General features: G+C 55.3%; 1 protein-coding gene across 1 annotated transcript; it reads left to right on the top strand.

Moving 5' to 3' along the window:
* Window positions 1–1,704: 1,704 nt before the first annotated feature.
* On the top strand, window positions 1,705–20,637 carry KIRREL1 (kirre like nephrin family adhesion molecule 1). The gene is made up of 15 exons (XM_052637291.1): window positions 1,705–1,818; window positions 3,138–3,336; window positions 5,123–5,272; window positions 10,592–10,749; window positions 12,524–12,674; window positions 13,672–13,777; window positions 13,937–14,085; window positions 14,248–14,375; window positions 15,242–15,368; window positions 15,463–15,563; window positions 17,172–17,370; window positions 18,877–18,984; window positions 19,117–19,256; window positions 19,817–19,894; window positions 20,161–20,637. The coding sequence occupies exons 1-15, from the start codon at window positions 1,705–1,707 to the stop codon at window positions 20,635–20,637; spliced, it is 2,385 nt and encodes a 794-aa protein (XP_052493251.1).
* Window positions 20,638–21,898: the final 1,261 nt, after the last annotated feature.

Below are 21,898 nucleotides of genomic sequence, written 5' to 3'. Positions count from 1 at the left end.
TGTGGAGACAAGGACAGAAGCCTGGGGTGTGCAAAGAAGAGTGAGTGGGCCTTGGCCGTGGCGCAGCAGGCTTAGGGCTTTCTCCTAATCATGATCCAGGTCAGGACAACCCACGGGCATCTGGACTGTGGCTTAGATACTGTCTTGGCTGCAGAGGCTGTGTGGGGGTCAGCCAACACTGCCTGTCACTTTTGCAGGCTCAGGATCCACAGGACCTTTCCACTGAGTTAAACTCCTGAGACCCTTTGTTTCTCTTCCTCTCGACTCTCTTGGGAGTCATTACTTCCATCCCCCTGTCTCCAGACTAAATTGCTTCAACCAAGCCTACGCCAAGAGGGGACTGTATTTCAAAACCCCAGAATGACAGATGTCGTCTTTGTCATGTCACAGCTCAGGTTTCCATCCGTCCCTCTGATTATCTAACTGCCCAGGATAAATAAGCTCATAGCTACCATTCAGAGAGCACACGCCAGGGAAGGTACCAGGCAAATCATCCACCTCTTCCCATTTAACTCTCCAGCAGTCCAAGGTAGGTGTCATTGTTCCCCAGTTCACCAGTAAAGAGAATGAGGCTCAGAATAACTTGGCCACAGTCACACTGGTAGGAAGTGCGTGGCAGAGACACTATGCAAACCTAAGTGTTTCCGACACCTCTACTCTTTAAAGGGGCTTTGCAGTCCTTGGCCCAGACTTGTCACTGTATAGGTGAGCACACGGAGGAGGCCGGGAAGGGGCAGTGACAAGGCCAAGGTCACAGCACTCCCTCTGGCGAGACACCCACCCATCTCTGACTCACACACCTAGGGCCTCCCGCCTCCATCTTGCTGCCTCCTTGACCTACCAGTGGACAAGGAACCAGCTTCTCACTCTCCTCAGGGGAGTTCAACAGGAGACTAGGGTGTCCAGGCCCCATGCAGGAAAGCTGTGAATATAAATCCCATCTCTGAGCCAGGGTGCACAGGCGAGCCCTTGACTTGGGCTCCGGGGGCCATGGGAAGGAGAAACGTGAGTGTGGAGAATTTGCAGCCTGTAGCTGCACTAGAGAAATGCGCAATGATATGAATAAATTTGAATAATAATGAGGGCAATGCCTGAATTAATAATACGGGCTGCTCACCTGACCCACCTCTCCCCCAGGATATCAGCACCTGCCACCCTAATCCCAGGAAATATGGTTGAGCCTTTTCCTTTCCCCTTAGAAGATATAGATGGGATGTCAGATCAAGAGAGTTGGGGAGCTGCTGTTTCTAACTTCCTGACACCCTGCAGACCCAGAAAACTGGATTTACACACTTAACCAGAGAGGCTGCCCGGTCATAATAAATCATATGCTGGCCATCAGTCCACTCCTAGCTCTGCCCCTTTCTCACTTGGTCTCCTTGATATGCAACAACCAATGTGGATGCCAAATGTCCAGGGAGATTCAGAGAGAAGAGACAGTGTGGGCCTCGGCCTTGCGGAGAGGTTCCCATTCTAATGGAACAGGTAGGGGGGCAAAGACTGCCACCCACAGCCGCCCTCTACCCACAAACAAAAGCATGGACTTAGACTCTGATAGCTTGGGAGAGAAAATTCCATGGCTAGAGCTGTGACAGCAGGGCTGAAAGGTGGGACAAGCTGTGTTTGCCCAGGGAACTGAAAGATCAGTCTAGGAGGACTTCCTGGAAGAAGCAGGAAGGTGAGGCAGTTTTGGAAAGGTGAGAAATGGAGCTGGAGGAGCAAAAAGAAGAAGGGAGGGATGAGAAGATGAGAGTCCTGTTCCTGGTGAATAACAGGGAGGTCTTGGAATGGGCGCGGGACCATTCTTTTGCATACTCAGTAGGAGTGATGGAGGATCAGAGAGATTTTGGAAAGCTGGGTTAGGAAAGAGTTGAATCTGAAGACTGTGGTCTCTAAAAGAATTGGAAGCTGGGGAGGGAAAGAGGGGGAGGAGTCCCCAGAGTTCCGGGGGGAAAACTGATTTGGGTTACCGAGTGTGACAGATCAGGGACATGCGTGGGAAGCCCCAGACCTCTCGCTGGGCTGTCCCGCAGCCCTTCCATCTCCTGGGGCCCAGCGCGGGAAGCTAACAGTCACAGTGCAGTGCCCAGGACTGCCGACCAGCGGTGGCTGGAGTGGGTGGGTGGGAGCAGTGTGGGGGGGTGGTGCAGAGGGGAGAAGAAACCCGAAATCCAATTCCCTGCTCCATTTAGGCTCCGCAATTAAAGGCAATTACTCTGCAGTTCTCTAATCAAATGCTCCCGGCTGAGCTGCCAGCCGGGCAGCCATGTGTAGCTCCGGCAGCCAGAGGGAGAGTGGAACGAAGTCACGTGGCCCTGTCAGCTCCCACGGGGCGGGAGGCTAGGCGTGTGCTTGTGTGTCCATCGTGTGTATGCACTCATGCCTCCAGAGCTCGGGGGCAAGGGGTGATCACAGGGGACCGGACAAGCGTACGGGAAGTGGGTTCAGAGCTCCTTTGTCTGGGATCTGCCACCAGCCACCCAGGAAGCTCATTTATACACATACAGGTGGACGTGACTATCCCACAGGATGTGCCGTTGTGTACTCGCTGGGTGCGTCCAAGGGGGAATTGCGGTTGGCGTAGTTGCACACACGTGTCCCCTTACATTGGCTCATGTACACAGATCCAAGCGGGGATATGGTAGGATATTCACCTCTCAGGGATTGCGGGCAACCATGGTATCAGCAGCGGCGTGTGCTCTGGATTCGTCACCCGGTGATGTGGGTGTGGGGACGGGGGAGCCCTGGTCGAGGTGGTTGAGGAGGAGCCCAGGCTTAGGCTCAGGTTTGCATCCTGCTCTGTCCTTAACTCGCTGGGTGCCCTTGGGAAAGTGACTCTCCTCTCTCCTCAGTGTCCTCGTCTGAACAAGGAGAGGCTTGGGCTAGCCTGGTCTCTGAGGCCTTTACATAACGCTGCGCCACTTTCTATGCTTGCTGAGCGCCTCAGCTTCTGAAACCCAGTCCCATGGGCCGTGGAGGGAAGGAAGAATCTAGGGCCAGCACATGGCTTCTTGGAGGGAAGGGTTTGGGGCTGACATGGGGTGGGGACCAGAGGGTCCAGCTTCCTGGCCTGCGGCTCTCTCTCGGGCCACTGCGGGGTGGGAGCGGAAGCCTGGGAGGCACGGCTTCTTGTGCAGCCCTCTCCTCACTCACCTCCTGACCCTGTGCCAACTTTGGCTTTAACAGGGACCCAGACCCGCTTCAGCCAGGAGCCAGCCGATCAGACCGTGGTGGCCGGACAGCGGGCCGTGCTCCCCTGCGTGCTGCTCAACTATTCGGGGATCGTGCAGTGGACCAAGGATGGTCTGGCACTGGGCATGGGGCAGGGCCTCAAAGGTGAGTGGGGCAGCCCAGCGCCTAGCCTACCCCATCTTGGCCTCCCTCCCCTCACCAACAAAGAGTACTGGACTCAACATCCTTTCGTTCCCCACCACGTTCCTTCTCTGGGCTCTCCTCCCCTCTCCCACGACTGTGTGAGTCGGTCTCTCTGCCTGCCCCTCGCTCGCTCTCTACTGCTGTCCAAGCTCCACAGCTCTGCCTTTCCTCCTGGGTTGCAGACTGGCTCACAAAGGGCCAACGGGAAGCCCAAGGAATCAATGGAAACCAAAAGACCTTTACGTAGGACAGCTTTAGACAGACAGATACCACGAGAGGAGCTGCAGGCAGCCAGGCCAAGCAGGAGGGGCTGGGAGGCTCCAGAGCCCCCTGCAAGAGCCAACAGAGGACATAGCAGCTTCTAGGTCCTGCAAGTGTTTCCTGCCAGCTTGGCTTTGCTCCAGCGTCTCTCTTGCCCCCTGCCCAGGCAGTGTCTGTTCTGTGGCCACAGATTCATTTTAATTTCAGCCTAAGCGCTTATTTATTCATTTAACAAGCACTATGGAGCCACTTCGGAAACAAACATAATGTGTCAAGGTGGGGACAGGGGGAACCCTCCTTTATTCCAAAGCAAGTAGAGATACTTCTGGAAAGGCCACCTGGCAGAGTGGATGGGGAGTCAGAACGCGCCTCTGCTGCCTTCCAGCTAGGTAACCTCAGGAAAGCCACTTCACCTCTCTGGGCCTTAGTTTACCACTGTGTAAAATAGGCATAGTAGCTGCAGGTCTGCCAGCTTTATAAAAGTGTTCGTGAGTTTTGAACCAAATGAGAGAATATGTGAAAACACACTGCTCGCTGTCAAGCAGTGTAATGGTAAAAGCATGGGAGGGATTATGCATTTTTTTATTCTTACTGTTATCCAGGGCTTGAGACTATTTGCTGCGGGTTCTGTGCATTAGAGCAGGTAGGAGAAATTTGTCTGTATGGAGCAATCTCAATGAAGGAAGGAGAGGGGCTGGCGGATCTATTGATGATGGAAAGAGAAAGAAACTGGGAGAGAGAGAGAGATCAATAGATATGGAGAGAGAAGAATCGATAGCCTCTGAACAGAGGGAGGCAGTGGGAGGGAGCTGAGGGTAGGGACCACGTAAGCCGACAGAATGTGAGGGGTGGACAAGAGCCTGGAGGCAGGAGGGAGAAGAAGGCTGGACTGGAGAAGCACAGAGGTGCCCCTGCCACAGCCGGGCGAGGCTCCTGCAGGTGAGGGGCTCCTTGGGGCGCAGGCAGGACCCTGCTTCTTGCATCCCTCCCTTGGTGAGTGAGGGTGAGACCTTCACCCGCCTTGGGCTTCTCTCTGGCCCCAGTGAGCTCATGTCTGAGCTGCAATGGCCTATATTTCCTAGCGCCCACACACCCTCCCCTCCTCCTCTCCTTTTCTCCCTGCTGTCTGCCTTTTTTTTTTTGCCTTTTCTTTCCTATTATTATGAGAGACATTTGTCTGCAAACAGCTTTGGAGATTTCATCTGCTCCTGCAAAGCTCCCCCTTTCTGCTCTCCCCCATCTCGTCCTGCTTTGTGACTCCCCGCCTTAGCGGAGGAGGCTGTGACATCGCAGTGCCTGCACGGGGACCTCATCCTCATCAAGGGCCCCCTGGGCCCCAGGAGAGGGTGGAGGGAGGGGTGCTGGCTCCCAGTGGGACCCCTGGGCCCTGATGTGGGGAGAGGATGCGCCCTTCAGGGCAGGGCGGTCCAAGCGAGCCCCAGGCTTGGGCTGGGCTCACCTAGGGTAGCCCTTTCTCTTCCTGCAGCCTGGCCACGGTACCGCGTCGTGGGCTCTGCAGAGGCCGGGCAGTACAACCTGGAGATCACAGACGCCGAGCTCTCTGATGATGCCTCTTACGAGTGCCAGGCCACGGAGGCCGCCCTGCGCTCCCGGCGAGCAAAACTCACCGTGCTCAGTAATAACCCCAAACATCCCGCATGCACCCCCCCCCCCACCCACCACTGCCCTGCCTCTTCCCCCTGTCTCTTTTTCTTGGTGTCCTGGCTGTCCCCGACTTCCCCAACATCCTCTTGCATTTCCCAGCTTCTCTGTCTCTGATCCTGGCCTCATGTCCTGTCCTGACTATCTCCCTTGCTTTCCCTCCCCCAATCCTTTAAACTCCTTCCGAAGCCAAGTTCAGATAGAAGAGAAAAAAGTGGGCACGTGGGCACCCATTCTGGACACGTGGGCTGTGTGAGCTCTGGCATCCTCTCTGCCCCCGCCTGCGCCCAGGCCTCCCGGGGACTGGGCTCCGCCTTCAGGACATAAACTGCCCCTGCCAGAGTCGGGGCATGGCGCGGCAATGAGACCAGGCCTCTCCTGGCAGATGGGCTTGTTGGAAGCTTCTCCCTTCCTCTCCCTCGCAGCTGCCCCAGAAACTGCTCCCTTCGCTCCTTTCCCTCCACTCAGCCCCTCTTCCCTTCTCAGCCTCTGTTCCTGCCCTCAGCACTCACCCAACCTTCTCCACTTCACCTCCAGGCCTCCTCAGGGGACTGGGGAGCAGAACTGGAAGGATCAGGCCTTGAGGGCTGAGAAACGGGGAGGGGGTGGGGCAGGGGTCCTGGCTGAGTCTGCAGGAGCCGCTGGAGCGTGGCTTGTCTCTGAAGCCTGCTGGCTGCCGCCCACAGGGCACAGAGCAGATGTCCCTCTGTAGGAACACCCGGGGCCATTTGCATAATGAGGGGATCCTCTCCTGCACGCACGCAGGACCCAGGACGGAATGAGGCCAGCTCCGACACGCCCTCACCCCCCACCCCCCCCCACCCCACTCCCCCTCTCTGGCGGCACCCACAGCTCCATCCATCTTTCTGTCTCCCTCAAGCTCTGGTGCTCTGCCTGGGCCTCTGACTCTGCTCCTCTGGTCTCCGGCTTGGCTCTGTCTGCCTGTGACCCTCTTCCTTCCCTTCTGTCATCTGCTCCATCCCTTTCTCTTTGCTGTTCCCATCTGATCTGTCCTGTCCTCTCTCTTTTCTCTCCCCAACCCCGAAATCATTGAAGTGGGGGATCCCCCCAGGAGGGACGGGAGGAAGGAGCGGGGAGCTGAGCTAAGTGAGCCTGGACACAAGGAAGATTCTTAGCTGGGGGAGAAGGGTGGGGATGCAACAAGTCATCCGAGCATGGCGGGAAGAGGCCTGGGCTGGGAGTCAGGAGACCTGGGCCATTCTGGCACCGTGACCCTGAAGACGTCATGACCTCTGGTCATCTGTTTTCTCATCAGTAACATGGCATAATGATGCCGGCCTTTTCTTAGCAACTGCCGCTTTGGTGCTCCCTGAGTGGGGAGTTGTAAACTGTGAAGGTCTGGGCAGATGTGAGGTGTCAGAATAAGTGAGCACCAGAGGGACCCGGCAGTCTGTTTCTCTGGATGTAAAGGTCCTGAAGGACCAGGACTCCAGGCTGGTAGATGACTCACTTTTCCTCTCTCGTGAAGACACATGGGGAGAAGTAGCATCGAGCAGGATGGAGGTTAGGGGGCAGGAGTTAGCTGACCACCAGGGGTAGGCGTGGAGTGCTGAGGCATTAACTTCCCCTCCTCACTGGAGAGGGTATGAGCCCCCATGCTGGACCAGGCATTCCAAGGGAACACGAGATACTTACGAGGCCTTATCTCTTCTGTTTTCCTCCCTAACTGCCTCTGCTTAAGTCCTGGAAGGTGCTACTTCCAGACTGGAGACTGCCATTTGAATGAGGGGGTCCTGATACTGTTCCTTCCCTCTCCTGCCCCAGCACAGAGAGGGAGAAATAGAGAAAGATGGGTAAAGGCCAGCCAAGACCCTAGAAATATAACAGGAACTTAGTAATGACATCCTGCAACTTGGTTCATTCAAGGAAGGCTTCCTGGCAGAGGAGAATATCAATGGGAACCCTTGGTGGAGAAGTGTCTTGTCTAAAATGCTTTCAAGTCAATGAGGGAGGGAGGTCTACACGAGCAGGGAGCTGGCTGGCTTATCTGGAGGGTGTTGACGATGTGGATCTCTGTAGCCTATCTGGGTGTTTCAGGTGGCTGAGGCCCCGAGAGTGAAAGAGATGGAAGATGCACCCATGTACCCCTTTCCCCTCACTCTGTCCCGTCCTCATCTCTCCGGAACTCTCCCACCCCCTGCCTCCTGCAGCCACGTGGAGGCAGTGAGGAGGCAGGGCAGTCTGTGCACCTTCCTCTGCTTACCTGCCTGTGCACAGCTTTTGTTCATTCAGGGCTCAGAGACTGGGCAGGACCGAGTGGAGAGCGTGCTGTGTTCGGTGTGTGGAATTGGCCTCCCTGCACATGGCCAGCCTCGTCACCTCCCCTCTCCTGCAGCCATACCCCTTGGTGGTCAACCCCCCACCCCAGACCAGCCCAGGCCACAGAATGGCCTTGCAGAACTCTGAGCAGCTGCCTCCCCCTCCCTGGCAGACAGACACAGACATAATACAGACCCACGGCTCCCTCATTATTCACAGCAATAACCTCGAGTGCAGTAGTGATGAGCACAGCTCTGGGTCGGCAGTCCTAGTCCTCATCCCAGCCCTGCCGCTGAGCTCTGAGCACACTGGCCTGACCTGTCTGGACCTCAGCGCCTTGTCTGTAAACGGGGGGTAGGAGGCAGTCAATGGTATTTACCATGAAAGGATTAATGAAATATACTCTGTGGTGAGGATGCAATGAAATCCTATGCACAAGGCGCTTGAGCTGACACCTGGTGAGCAGTCAGTGAGTGGTGGAGATGTTGTCGATCGTGTTACAATTTACAGTCAGTTTCACACCCTTGATCTCTCCTTTCATTCTCCCAATAGGAACTCTGGGGAACAGATGTCAAAGCTTTTTGAAAATTTACAAACAAGGAAACTGAGGCCTCAGTCACGTAACAGATGTCAATGCTTTTTGAAATTTTACAAACAGGGAAACTGAGGCCTCAGCCACGTAAATATTGATATACAAATTTAAGTTTCAAATCCTAAAAATGTGCTCACAAACACACTCATGGGGACTTCCCTGGTGGTTCAGTGGCTAAGACTCCAAACTCCCAGTGCAGGGGGCCCTGGGTCCTGTCCCTGGTCAGGGAACTAGATCCTGCCTGCCACAACTAAGGCCTCACTCACTGGAAAAGACTGAAGGCAAAAGGAGAAGGGGGTGGCAGAGGATCAGATAGGTGAATGGCATTACCAAGTCAATGGACATGAGCCGGAGCAAACTCCAGGAGATAGTGAAGGACAGGGGAGCCTGGCGTGCTGCAGTCCATGGGATCACAAAGAGTCAGACGTGACATACAGACTGAAAAACAACAGCCACATTAAAAAAAAAGGAAGAACCACCTGGACACGTGCCGTCTAACTAAGCTTAGTAGACACCTCAATGGCCATATTTTCTCCTCCCCATATACTAAGGTGGGCTAGTGACGAAGGTGGCAGGTGGGCGGTCTTTCCCTAAATAAAGGGTGAGGACCAGTGTTACAAGGGAAGGGAAAGCTGATGGGAGAAGAAGCTTTCCCCTCTTCTGCCCAACTAGGACTGTCCTCCTGGGATATGATAGCACTGTGTGACCTCAGAGGGCCCCCACACAGACCAAGAGAGCCTGAGTGGCAGCTCCCTTTCTCTCTGACTTTCTCTCCTTCCCACCCCATTTGCCAATCTGCGTCCCTCTGCCATTGGAACCATGTATACTAGCGAGCAAAGAGGAAGAGCCCGGGATGCAGCAAGCAGATCACTGGCCAGCCAGGAGCTGGAGGCGCTGCTGGCTCTTGTCCGAGCACTAACATGGACACATTGCACATGTCACACGTGACGGCCCCTCTACCGCCCTGGTCCAGCCTGCACGAGGACCCTGGGGATGGGCATCGTATGTCCCTGTTGAAGAAACTGACCTGGCAGCCTCACCCGAGGTCACTTGACAGACGAATAAAGGTGCCAGGACTTGAAACCAGGGCAGCCTGCTTCTAGATCCTGGGCTGGCCCCACCCTCCCACTCTGTGTGCACCAGTTGAGCAAAGTGCTGGGATGGGCTGCAAGAGGTTCCTCTCCCTGGAAACCCCCAAAATGGAGACCATCATCTCATAAACTCCAGGACAGCCCTGCCTACGACTGGCCTCATGGGCACCCCAGGGTCTCCTCTCAAGGGCTCCCTTCGAAAGCACCTTCTGCGTTTCTCTGGTCTTCCTGGCAAAAAAGCAAACGAAACCCTTTCACATTGCTGGCTGATGAACACGAGGTAGACCAAATATCAAAATTATAATCAAAACCCTTCCGTCTTTCTCCCATCAAGTACTTATTCCGCTAGTAGCCCCAAGGATGCGTTATCAACCAGCCTCTGCACTAGATCTTAGGGCTTTAAGAGAAAAAAGAAGCAGCCCCTGCTCCCAGGGAACTTGCAGTCTGGTTCACCTGAGTGTTTCAAAGCCTGTGGGTATAGGGCAGGGAACTATTTCCTGTTAATATTTCAGACATCTGACTGATTTGATTCCTTAGGCATTTAGCCAGAGCCTGCTTTGGTCATGTTCTAAGCACCGGAGACTATAGATATTAATGTGATGGAGTTCCTGCTTTTCCAGGGATAATGGTTTTGTTGGAGAGGGGACATGGATAACCCTCATAAGTAACCCAAAGACAAGCTATTGATAGATGGTGCTTGGAGCTTCGAGTGACTGGCTGGGAAGCACAGAGGCGGTGGTTGAGAAGGGCGATGTGGCGTGGAAGGCCCTGTGCAGCAGCTGGGATGTGAACAGGATGGACACAGAGAAGCTGTGAGGGAAGGGAGCAGAAACAAGAAGAGGAGGTGGGGAAGTGCAGGACCTGACCTGGGGAACACTGGTCGCAGGTCGAGAGGCTTGCAACTCATGCCCGTGGCAGCTGGTAGACACGGAAGGTGGTTGAACAGGGAAGTGGTACAGACTTGGCTGGTCTGTAGAAAAAATAACCTGCCAGCCATGATGGATGGGTTGAGGCCAGCAGGGGCTGGAGGCAGGGAGTCCGTTTGGGAGGTGGCTGTGATAGAGCCACTCACCCAGCTGCGCCAGCGTGGAGGAGCAGACAGGAGGGAATAGATCTAAGCAGCTACGCTGGAGGTAGCCAGCTTTCTGTGCCAGGTCCCCCAGGCCACAGGAGCAGCAGGTTCAGTGATCGTGAGTTAGGGCGTAAGGATGGCACTGCCCCACCAAGGGCTGGATGTGCGGTAGGAGAGATGACTCCAGGGCTGGGCTTTTGGTCATCAGGGCACTGTTGGCCACATCCTGCACTGACTCTGCTCTGCTCTTCCCCACAGTCCCCCCAGAGGACACCAGGATTGATGGCGGTCCTGTGATCCTGCTGCAGGCGGGTACCCCCCACAACCTCACGTGCCGCGCCTTCAACGCCAAGCCTGCCGCCACCATCATCTGGTTCCGGGACGGGACACAGCAGGAGGGTGCTGTAGCCAGCACGGTGAGACCCTGCCTGCTCCCCCAGCTCCTCAAAGGCCACCCTCTAGGTCACCTTTCCTTTCCCACATGAATCTGACCACAGTCTAGGGGGGACAGTCTAGGGATGTGGAAAGGGGCCTTAGAAGTCATGCGGTCCAATCCTCTTATTAAATAGCTGGGCAAATTGAGGTCTAGACAAGAGAATTCTCAGGGCCATTCAGTAGTTAGCCGAGACTAAGAATAATAATGAGAATAGCTACATTAATTAAGCACCTATAGTGTAGCAGGCACTGTGCATGCTAAGGTCTATGGACAGTCTCTCTTAATCCTCACAGGAGTTTCATAAATTAGCTGTTAACTTCCAACTCAGAAAGAGTGAACTGATGTTTAGAGAGGTTGGGTGACTTGCCCAGGGTCTGGATTGGAATGTAGTCTTTTGCTAACGAGCCTCTCAGACTCTCTTCCCCCAGCCTCTAGTTGGTTCATGTTCCCAGTCGGCACAACTAAGAGCTTGGGGAAGCAGAGATTATGTAGACGTTTTATAGATGAGTAACCTGTTGCCGAGAAGGACATCAAATGACTTGCCCAGGATCACACGGCAAAGTTGAGGTGCAGCTGGGGTTAGAACCCAGATCTCCTCTTTGGAGCACCTCTTGCCAGCTGGGGACAGGCACAGGTGTACCCAGCCGCTTGCTAGATGCTGCAGGAGACACTTCTCATTGAGGGGAGAGACCTTCCACCTGTGTGGCCCCAGGGACTGCCTGGATTTGCTCTGCCCTCAACACTCTGTGTCACCTCGGACAATTCACGTCTCTCTGGCCTTCAGTTCACCATTTGACAAGCAGTTTGGCTTCGGTGGTGCTTAACTTTCTTACCACCAAGAACCCTGTCATTTTTCCCCTCTATGGTTACATGTTTTGAAATATTTTGGCAACCAAACAAGTCGATTGGTCAATGGCCATTTGTCATCTACTGCCCCTTCCTTTTTTTACATTTATTGAAGATGGAGCTTTGAAGCAGCCCGAGGAAGCCATGTTGCTGCACTGGACTGGTGCTGCGCCAGTACCGCATCAGGCCTAGTGAGATGCTTGTACTGCTGTCAAACTGTGGGCTGCCACTTTGCCTAATATTATGGTTTCCCCTAGGCAGTGTGCAAACAGCCTTGGAAAACAGCCCAAGGGTCCTATGATCTTGTCTGGGGACCTCAGGTTGGGTATCATGGAACCATTATGAGACTTTGAGCCTGTGAGTCTCTTCCCTGCCCTCAAGGAATTTATGGTCTAGCAGGAGAGAGCCATGCACAGCACAGTGCCTAAGAGGTAAGGCGGATGTGACCAGAGCAGTGTGGCGGCCAGGTTGCCTGTGAGAGCCACACGTTCAGTCTTGGAGAGAGTCCTGAGAGCTGGGATTAGCAAAGGAAGACTTTCCAGGAAAGGACGGGCTTGGGTTGGACTCAGGGAATTCCAGGAACGAGACTTAAAACGATGGAGAAAACTATACAACACACAGACAGAGTGAACTCTAATGTAAACTGTGGCCTCGGTTAGGAACAGGGTATCAACGTCATTACTTGTATTATGTATCAGATGTAACATGTATCACACTAGTGCATCATGCTAATAATAGAGGAAACTGGGGTTGGGGAGGAGGTAGGGGCTGGGGGAAGGGCAGAGCTTCAGGTTAAATGCCCCTCCAGCAAACCTAGCTCTGTGTGGGTCACCCCAAGAGCAGAGGAAGGGGCTTTCAGCTTGACCGTGTCTCCCACCCTTATTCCCCACCTCATCCTCCTGCCCCAGGAACTGCTGAAGGATGGGAAGAGGGAGACCACCGTTAGCCAGCTGCTCATCAACCCTACAGACCTGGACATTGGGCGTGTCTTCACCTGCCGCAGCGTGAACGAGGCCATCCCCAGTGGCAAGGAGACGTCCATTGAGCTCGACGTGCACCGTGAGTAGGGCCCCGGGGAGGGGGGTGGGGCGGGGCGGGTCAACGTGCACCCTAGGGGGTGGCACCCTTTGGGAAGCACAGAAGAATCCCCCAGGGGCCCCGGGACAGATGCTCCGTTCCTTTGACCTCTCCGAGTTCCTGCTTTGAACCGTAGGCTTTGAGAGCTGGCACGAGAGGCATCAGCTGTGAGCCAGGCAGTTCCCGGGTTTAAACCGTGTGACTTTGGGCAATGACGTAATCTCTCTGAGCCGTAGTTTCTAATTCTGAATATGTGCAAAAAATAAAACGCAGGCCTACAGCTCCTTATCGGAAATTCCAAACCAAAAGTGATTGGGTGGCAAAACCTGAACGGAAGCTCTTTGTAGTCTTTTATTTAATAACTCAATTGGAATAGCCATACATTTCACTATTAATGTGTGTTTCTATGGGATGTTGCCCAGATTCTGCTGGGGGTCTTACACAATAAATGGTCTGTGGTCACCATAACCTTTCTAGCATTTGAAAAATTCCAAATTCTGAAACATCTCATTCCAGGGGTTTCAGATAAGGGATTGTGATGACCTATACCTGCTTCTCAGGGTTGTGAGCGTTAAGTGAGATATAGTGTAAGAGCATCTCACATGGAGTATGCTACTGGGTAAGTGCTCAATAAATTCCCACTGCCCAAGAGTGGAAGTGTGGGCAGCGTCTGGAGAGACGCCCCACCCCCATCCTGGCTAGTGAGCCTAGCGAACCCACACTGACGCCTAGTGGTCACAGTTGGTCACTACACCATCTGACTAATTTGTCCCTTCGGTATCATCCTTGGTCCTCACCCTAGCCGGCCCCTAGAGGCTCCTGGAATAAAGGTGAGGAAAGCTTATTTACTGGAGCTGGTACACTGCAAACTCAAATTCCCAGATCACCACACGGGTGAGGTCTCAGTGTATGTGCTAGAGAGAGAAGAAGAAATTTGAGGGACAGAAAAGATCCTGACCTGCCGTCCTCTGCTTTGCAGACCCTCCTACGGTGACTCTGTCTATTGAGCCCCAGACGGTGCAGGAGGGCGAGCGCGTCATCTTTACGTGTCAGGCCACGGCCAACCCAGAGATCCTGGGCTATAGGTAGGAGGGGAGAGGCGGGGCGGGGGCACACCCTGGGGAGGGATACTGGGAGGCCCTTGAGGTCCGGAGTGGGGGACTGGGGAAGACAGGCTGCTGGATGTCGGGGAGAGGGCTCCAAGAGGGCTCCAAGGCCTGACCCTGCTGTGTTGCCTCCTCCAGGTGGGCCAAGGGGGGCTTCCTGATTGAAGATGCCCATGAGAGTCGCTATGAAACTAATGTCGATTATTCCTTCTTCACGGAGCCCGTGTCCTGTGAGGTTCACAACAAAGTGGGGAGCACCAATGTCAGCACTCTAGTCAATGTCCACTGTGAGTAGCTGCAGGGGCAAGGGCTTTAAGGGACCTGGGATGGGGTGGGGGAGGCTCTGTGGGGCTGAGAGACAAGGAAGGAGGAGGATTGGAATTGCACCCCGCCCCACCTACCCGATGAGCTCAGGACCCTGATGATCTGTTTCTCCCTTTCTATCTCAGTTGCCCCTCGGATTGTAGTTGACCCTAAACCCACGACCACAGATATTGGCTCTGATGTGACCCTCACCTGTGTCTGGGTTGGGAATCCCCCCCTCACCCTCACCTGGACCAAAAAGGACTCAAACATGGTAAGAAGCTCTCCGCCTCTCCTGAACCCTGGGCGGTAGAAGCCTGGCCACAGGATGGGAAGAGAGGGGCTCAGGGGGCACAGCATTCTTTTTCAAGTTGAACCTGGGATATTTCCAAGTTCTCTGGATTTGGAAGAGAAGGACGGTGCTTGCAGTCAACCCCACCCTTCATTGGCAGACAGCTGGCTGCTTCAGTGGCAGTGAGAGGGACAGTGACCTGTGGGTGGGATGGGGAAAGGGGGCCGGACTGGAGCTGCTGCTGTAGCAAGATACCTGGTCAGTGAATGCTGCATAGGAGGGTGGAGTGGCCAGGGTGATGCGCTAGAGAAGGCTGAATTCTACAGCTCTGCAGAGACCTATTGGAGAAGGCACTGGCACCCCACTCCAGTACTCTTGCCGGGAAAATCCCCATGGACGGAGGAGCCTGGTAGGCTACAGTCCACGAGGTCGCAAAGAGTGGGACATGACTGAGTAACTTAGCAGCAGCAGCAGAGACCTATATGGGACAGTTTGGGCCAGAGTTGCAGAAAGAGGGATTTTAGAAGGAAACTTCCTCATTTGGCAAGAGAAACACTGAGAGAGGCCACCAGCAGTGGCTGCATCCTCTTTTAAAAATCACGGCAGCTTCACCTGCCCTCATGCACCTCCACCCAGGTCTGCCCACTCTTACAGAGATGCTATGTCTAAATGCTAACCTCTTTAGAGTCAAGGGATGGACCAGATAAGATTCGGGACTCTGCTTCCCTTCTGGGAATTCACTTGTGGCCCTTCCTGCTTTCTTTCCAATGCCTCCAATGTGGGGGCCCACACGGATCTAGGGGCCCAGGCCTCCTGGCTCCCCACCCGAGGCTGCTCTCTCTGCCCAGGTCCTGAGTAACAGCAACCAGCTGCTGCTGAAGTCGGTGACCCAGGCCGATGCCGGCACCTATACCTGCCGGGCCATTGTGCCTCGAATCGGAGTGGCCGAGCGGGAGGTGCCACTTTACGTGAATGGTGAGGGGCCTGAGGAAGGCAGGGGGCAGGGGGGTGCCCGGGGGCGGGCTGCTGGAGGTTCCAGCTGGCCCTGACCCTGTCCTCTTGCTTGCAGGGCCCCCCATCATCTCCAGCGAGGCCGTGCAGTACGCCGTCAGGGGCGACGGCGGCAAGGTGGAGTGTTTCATCGGGAGTACGCCACCACCAGACCGCATTGTGAGTGGGCCAGGCCTCGGGCCAGCCGCTTATTTCCCTACCTGCCTCAGCCTCCCCTCCGGCTTTCCCAGGCCCTTCCTATGCCCTGCGCTTCTCATCCCCTGACTCTGTCCCTCTCCCTGCTCACACGCCACCTCCTCTCTTCCTTGTTGTGTGACCCTGAGCCAGTTACTTGGTCTTTGGAACCTTAGTTTCCTCATCCATAAAATGGGGGCAGTGATCCCTACTGAATAGGGTTGCTGTTGCCTTAGTGTGAAAGGCCTGGTGAAGTCTCCTTGGATGCGCTGCTCGTTCCCCTGGGCTTTCACTCCTGCTCGCTCCTCTCCCTCATCTCCTCCTCCTTCCTCAGCCTTCCCATCTCTTCCTTGCCCCCTCCCCTGCCCTCCGCCCCAGCCCTGCCCCATCAGTTCCATCCCACCCAGCTGCCTACTCCCCTCGCTTCTCCCGCCTTCCTCCTCCTACCAGCACCCCGCCCGCCGCTCTCCACCCCCTCCCTCTCCCCCACACCACGAGCCATTAATTCCTTCCGTGACCATTAACCGTCAAACCCCTCATCACATTTAATGACCATTTGGCTAACTCCAGGGCTGCCCAGGGACACTTCATTACCACGGCCGCCTGGGCAGCGGGCGGCTCGGCTCCCGGGGGGCCTCGCTTTCAGAGCTAGGAGGACTGATCCCTGGAAAAGAGCCAGTTCTCGGAGGCTCCCTCTCCCTGGGGCTCCACTCTGAGGGAAGGGACACAATGGAGGGGGCATGCCCCAGCCTGGAGTACGAGGGATGGAGGAGCCCGGGAGAGACCCCACCCAGTGATAGTTCCCACTCATTTATATGGGTCTGTGGATGGGTCTCCAGAGCTGGTGGGTGGGTTCATGCGGAGCTGGCTGTGGGGTGGTTAAAGGCGAGGCCGAAGATATGTTTAGTTAAGAGCCTCAGACTATCAGAGCTGGAGGGAAGCTGGAACACTATGTACTCTATCTAGCCTGGTCCTCTCCTTTTATAGGTGAAGGAAACTGAGGCCCAGAGATGGGAGGGGGAGGCCGCCAGGGCTCAAAGGGAGGATCAGGCCAAGAGCCCAGAGTTCTTGGCTGTCCATCCAGGACTTGTTCCCACATGTCGGTTCATTGGATCAGCTGGGGTTGTTACGAAAATAGAGATTCCCAATAAGAGAAGCCTGAATTCTAACTTGGGAATGATGTGTCTTTGGGACACTGGTCTACCATCTTCCAGGTCTGCTGGCTTCCTGAATCAAATTGCTCTCCCTTGCCTCAACAACCACCACCACTAAATAGAGATATTCCTGGGCCTGTACCCTAGAGAGTCATGTTTAGGAGCTAAGCCCCAGGAATCCTCATGTTAAAGCGTGTCCCTACGCTTATCTGAATGGTCACAGCATGTGTCTCGAGCATGTTTGGAAGCTGCTGCTCCTCTTAGATGGGAGGTTTGATGCCAGGGTTGGAGGCAGTAAGTGTGGCTTGGGCTTGTTGTAGGGTGAGTATGGGTCTGGGCTGAAGGGCACATGGGGTGAGGAGATGGCTGTGCCTTGTGGTGGGTCAGGTGTTTCCACCACTTGCCTTTTCCTCATCCCATCCTGCCCTTCCCACCCCAGGCCTGGGCATGGAAGGAGAACTTCCTGGAGGTGGGGACCCTGGAACGCTACACGGTGGAGAGGACCAACTCGGGCAGTGGGGTCCTGTCCACGCTCACCATCAACAACGTCATGGAGGCCGACTTTCAGACCCACTACAACTGCACTGCCTGGAACAGCTTCGGCCCGGGAACAGCCATCATCCAGCTGGAAGAGCGAGGTAACCGCAGCGCTGGCTGTGTCTCCAGGGCACAGGGCAGCCTAGGGACTCCGCTTCCTCTTCTCTCCAGGGGCATGGCTCAGAGACACTGCTTTCTTTTGGGCCCACCACAGCCTGGTCTTGTGCTCAGCTGGGAAACCGACTCACTTTTTTAAACATTCATTGAGCATCTGCTATGTGCCAGACCCCGCACTAGGAGCTGCAGGGACAGATGTAAATGAACACAGTCCTTGCCATCCGGGAACTTTCAGTTTAGTGGAGAACCTAGAGGGTGGCAGGAAATGACTTCAGATGCAGAAAAATGAAATGATCTGTAAAGGCAGTAACACTCCATACTTCACTAGGTTGGTATGAGGATTAAATGAGATGATATTCATGGAGTACTTGGCATAGAATAGGAAGCTTTGATTCCCCAACCTCTTGCCAGGAGGTGCTAGTGGTAAAAAATCTGCCTGCCAATGCAGGAGACACAGGTTTGATCCTTGCATTGGGCAGATCCCCTGGAGAAGGAAATGGCAACCCACTCCAGTATTCTTGCCTGGAAAATTCCACAGACAGAACCACCTGGCAGGCTATAGCCATGGGGTTGCAAGAGTTGGACATGACTGAATGCATGCACACACACAGACACACACATGCACGCACGCACCTTTTCATAAATCCTTAGTCTGATAGGAGACACATATTCTCTCCCTTAAGGCATTTCTAGCCTGATAAAAGAGACATAATGCTTTTGAGTTTCTTGGAAGCTCCCAACTCTGATGAGGAAAAGAGTTTTTTTTTAGTAAGAACTAGCTATTTGATGTGGGAGATGGGGAGAAGTAACCATGGCGGGGGCAGTGGGGGGATGCAGAGGAGGAGGTCTGTCTTAGCTAAGGGCACCAGCAAGAGCAAGGAATTGGTGGGAAAGAAGAGAGTAGACGAGTAAGGACCACTCTGCAGGAAACACTTCTGAAAGGGAAGAGCCCTACATGGATCTGATCCATCCAGGACAGACAGGAAGGGAGAGAAAACTAGAGGCAGGATTTCTGGGTCCTTCTCATCTCCAAGGAGCAGGGGGATCCAGCCAGAACTGCCTGAGCCCTGGGAGGATAGGTGCAGATGGTGCAGTCACAATGGTGTGGATGAGGAAGGCAGTGAAAGAGGTGGAAATACAGGTGCCAATGGGGAAGTCTGGGGACAGCCAACCTCAGGCAAGACCCAGCCCAGGAAGGAGAGACAAGTCTCCCAGGCAGGTGGGCTGCAAGAGAGGGACAGACAGACCACCACGGCCAGGGTCAGGTCGACCCCAACTCTGATGAAGGTGAAGTGAAGGTCTAAATCCAAACACAATGCAGACTTCCTCTCAAATCCCACCTTGACTTTAACTGAACTCAGCTGAAACGTAACCCTGTGCAAAGTCCAGGGGGCCTGGAGCTCGGCTGTTGTGAGCTTCAGCCATCGCTGAGCTCAGATCCCCTGTGTGACCTCATCCTCACCCTCCTCCCTTCTTTCCCACATCTGAAGAGGTGTTACCCGTGGGCATCATTGCCGGGGCCACCATCGGTGCAGGCATCCTGCTCATCTTCTTCTTCATCGCCTTGGTGTTCTTTCTCTACCGGCGCCGCAAAGGCAGTGAGTATGGGCCCTGCTGGGGCCACAGCCCTCCTGAGGGTCTCTGACAGGCAGGGCTTGGGAGGGGCGAGGAGGGATTGGCAGCTGCATTCTCCAGGCCAGGTAGGTCCAGGTTGCGGCCCTTGTCCCCAGGTCGCAAAGACGTGACCCTGAGGAAGCTGGACATCAAAGTGGAGACCGTGAACCGGGAGCCACTCACGATGCATTCTGACCGGGAGGACGATACTGCCAGCGTCTCCACGGCGACCCGTGTCATGAAGGCCATCTACTCGGTGAGCATCTGCTCCTGCCTGGCCCACCCTCTTCTTCACACTCTTGGGACCAGCCCCACCCCAGGTCACTGAAACTGCCACTCTCTGCTCCCTCAGATGACCTACTTTGGTCCTGTCCCCTCTCCGCCACACACTCTCATACATACAGACACGTAAACATGCACACGCTCCCCAGGCTAATTTTCTCCCAGCAGAGGACAGGCAGGTGGGACCTACACAGGCTTCCTTCACCCCATTCTCCCTGCCACGGCATATCAAGAGTTTTTTGACCCAACTGGAAGTTCTCTGGCCCAACTGCCTCAGTGCTCGGATGAAGGACAGCCCCAGAGAGAGGCAGGGACATATTCAAGCACTGCACATTATCACAGAATTGGTGCTAGATCCCATATCTCTGGCCACTACACTCCAGAGTCTCTGCGGGGAGAGGACGCAGGGGTGAAGTCTGCCCCTGCCCCAGACCCTTCCTCTTAATAGGCGGCCTCTGGGTGTGGGGATGGGGTGGGCAAGGTGGGTGAGAGCAGGCCTCCATCTCCTGACGCCCAGCTCCTGCTTCTCTGCAGTCCTTCAAGGATGACGTGGACCTAAAGCAGGATCTGCGCTGTGACACCATCGACACCCGGGAGGAGTATGAGATGAAGGTGCGGACTGGGGGAGGGCCCGCACACAAGGGTCCCCTGGAAGGGCGCGGGACATGGATCGCGGGCTCCAGGGGTGGCCAGAGCGGAGGTGAGGGCAGGTGTGCGGAGGAAGGGTCAGGAGATTACTGAGGGAACAGAGGTGATGAAGAGTTTATTGGCTGAGAACCTGGGCAGAGCCAGAGGAGGCCCAGAAGGCTTCGATGAGACTCCACACCCCTCCCCAAGAGGGACCCACCTTCTCATCCTCTTCTCTCATTGCCACCCAGGACCCCACCAATGGCTACTACAATGTGCGTGCCCACGAAGACCGCCCGTCTTCCAGGGCAGTGCTCTATGCGGACTACCGTGCCCCCGGCCCTGCCCGCTTCGACGGCCGCCCCTCCTCCCGCCTCTCCCACTCCAGCGGCTACGCCCAGCTCAACACCTACAGCCGGGCCCCGGCCCCCGACTACGGCCCTGAGCCCACGCCCCCTGGTCCTGCTGCCCCCGCTGGCAACGACACCGCCAGCCAGCTGTCCTACGAGAACTATGAGAAGTTCAATTCCCATCCCTTCCCCGGGGCAGCGGGGTACCCCACCTACCGGCTGGGCTACCCCCAGGCCCCACCGTCCGGCCTGGAGCGGACCCCATACGAGGCATACGACCCCATCGGCAAGTACGCCACCGCCACGCGATTCTCCTACACCTCCCAGCACTCGGACTACGGCCAGAGATTCCAGCAGCGCATGCAGACGCATGTGTAGGGCGGCGCCTGGCCGGGGCATCTCTGCGGGGCAGAGGAGAAGGCTCTCACAGCTGTTCCCTGATATTCAGGGACATTGCCCGTTGTTGCTCCCGTCCTGGACCCGCCTTCCTCCTCTCACCGCGGCAGGCAGGGAGCAGGTCTCCCGGAAACACCCCGTCCCGAGGATGGTGCTCTGCGCATGCCCCAGCCTCCTGGGCCTGCCCTTCCCTCTTCTTCGGGAGGATGTGTCTCTTCTGACCTGCACTCTTGCCTGGCCCTAGTCTGGGGACTGGGAAAGTGAAGGTTGCAGAGAGCAGAGGGGCCACTTTTTAGCATTTCCTTTCTATGCCGCCCCTCTGGTCTCACGTAAGCGGACAGGGGGCGTCCTGTGGAGAGGAGCAAGCTTTGGCCCAGGGGACACGGAGTGTCGGGGTGGGTGGCTCTGGTACAGATAGATTGCCTGGCCCGTCCCATCTGTTGTCCGCGTCACACCTTGGGTGCGTCTCTCCCTCCTCGGGACTGCAGAAGGGACCTTGGATTTGTTTTTTTATCCCTGGCACCGAGTTCAGATCCAGCCCTCATTCAGCTGGGATTAAAATGCCAAGTCATCTTGGCTGCCCACTGTGGACCCTTGTCCCTCTGCCTGCCGAGGGATCCAGGTATCTCCCCTAACGCTGCCCTTTCCTCCTTCTCCTCTGTGCTGGGCCAGCCGGATAGGTCAGGGGGGTCGTGATGGAGAAGGATAGGTCAGGAACCACGTCCTGAGTCACCAGCAAGACAGCAGCGTGCTACATAGCAGTTGCCAGAACCCACGCTAGAGGGAGCCCATCCGAGCCCCCTCTCCTCCCCAGCAGGCCCCACTTCCTGCTTTAATGAGCCTGCCTGGGGAGTGGTGGTGAAAGTGGGCATGCTATAGGCTATTTTTCAAAGACAACAAAACACAATTAAAAAAAAAAACACACAACCCTCACTTGGGGTAAAAAAATAAAAAGAAGCTGTAGGGAGCTCCCCACCCAAATACAAGTCCCAGTGGAAAGGAAAGGGGGAACCTGTTCTCTATCAGATTTCCAGTACCTTCCATTACTCTTTCAATCTCGAAGCACTTTTAATCCATTTTTAAACATTCAGGTGGTGAGACCTGTCACCCGATGGGCTCTATAGGACCAGAAGAGGGCCTGGCTGTCAGGCTCTGCTGTCCTTCCCCAGAGCTGACCAGCTGGTTAGAGAGGCTGCCTTCTGGGGGACATCTGTGGGAGATGTTCTCTTTAGACGGGTTTTCG

Source organism: Budorcas taxicolor, chromosome 3 (assembly GCF_023091745.1).
Source record: "Budorcas taxicolor isolate Tak-1 chromosome 3, Takin1.1, whole genome shotgun sequence".
NCBI lineage: Eukaryota > Metazoa > Chordata > Mammalia > Artiodactyla > Bovidae > Budorcas > Budorcas taxicolor.
The sequence above is the reverse complement of the archived record's forward strand: the minus strand, read 5'-3'. Positions and strand labels throughout refer to the sequence as shown.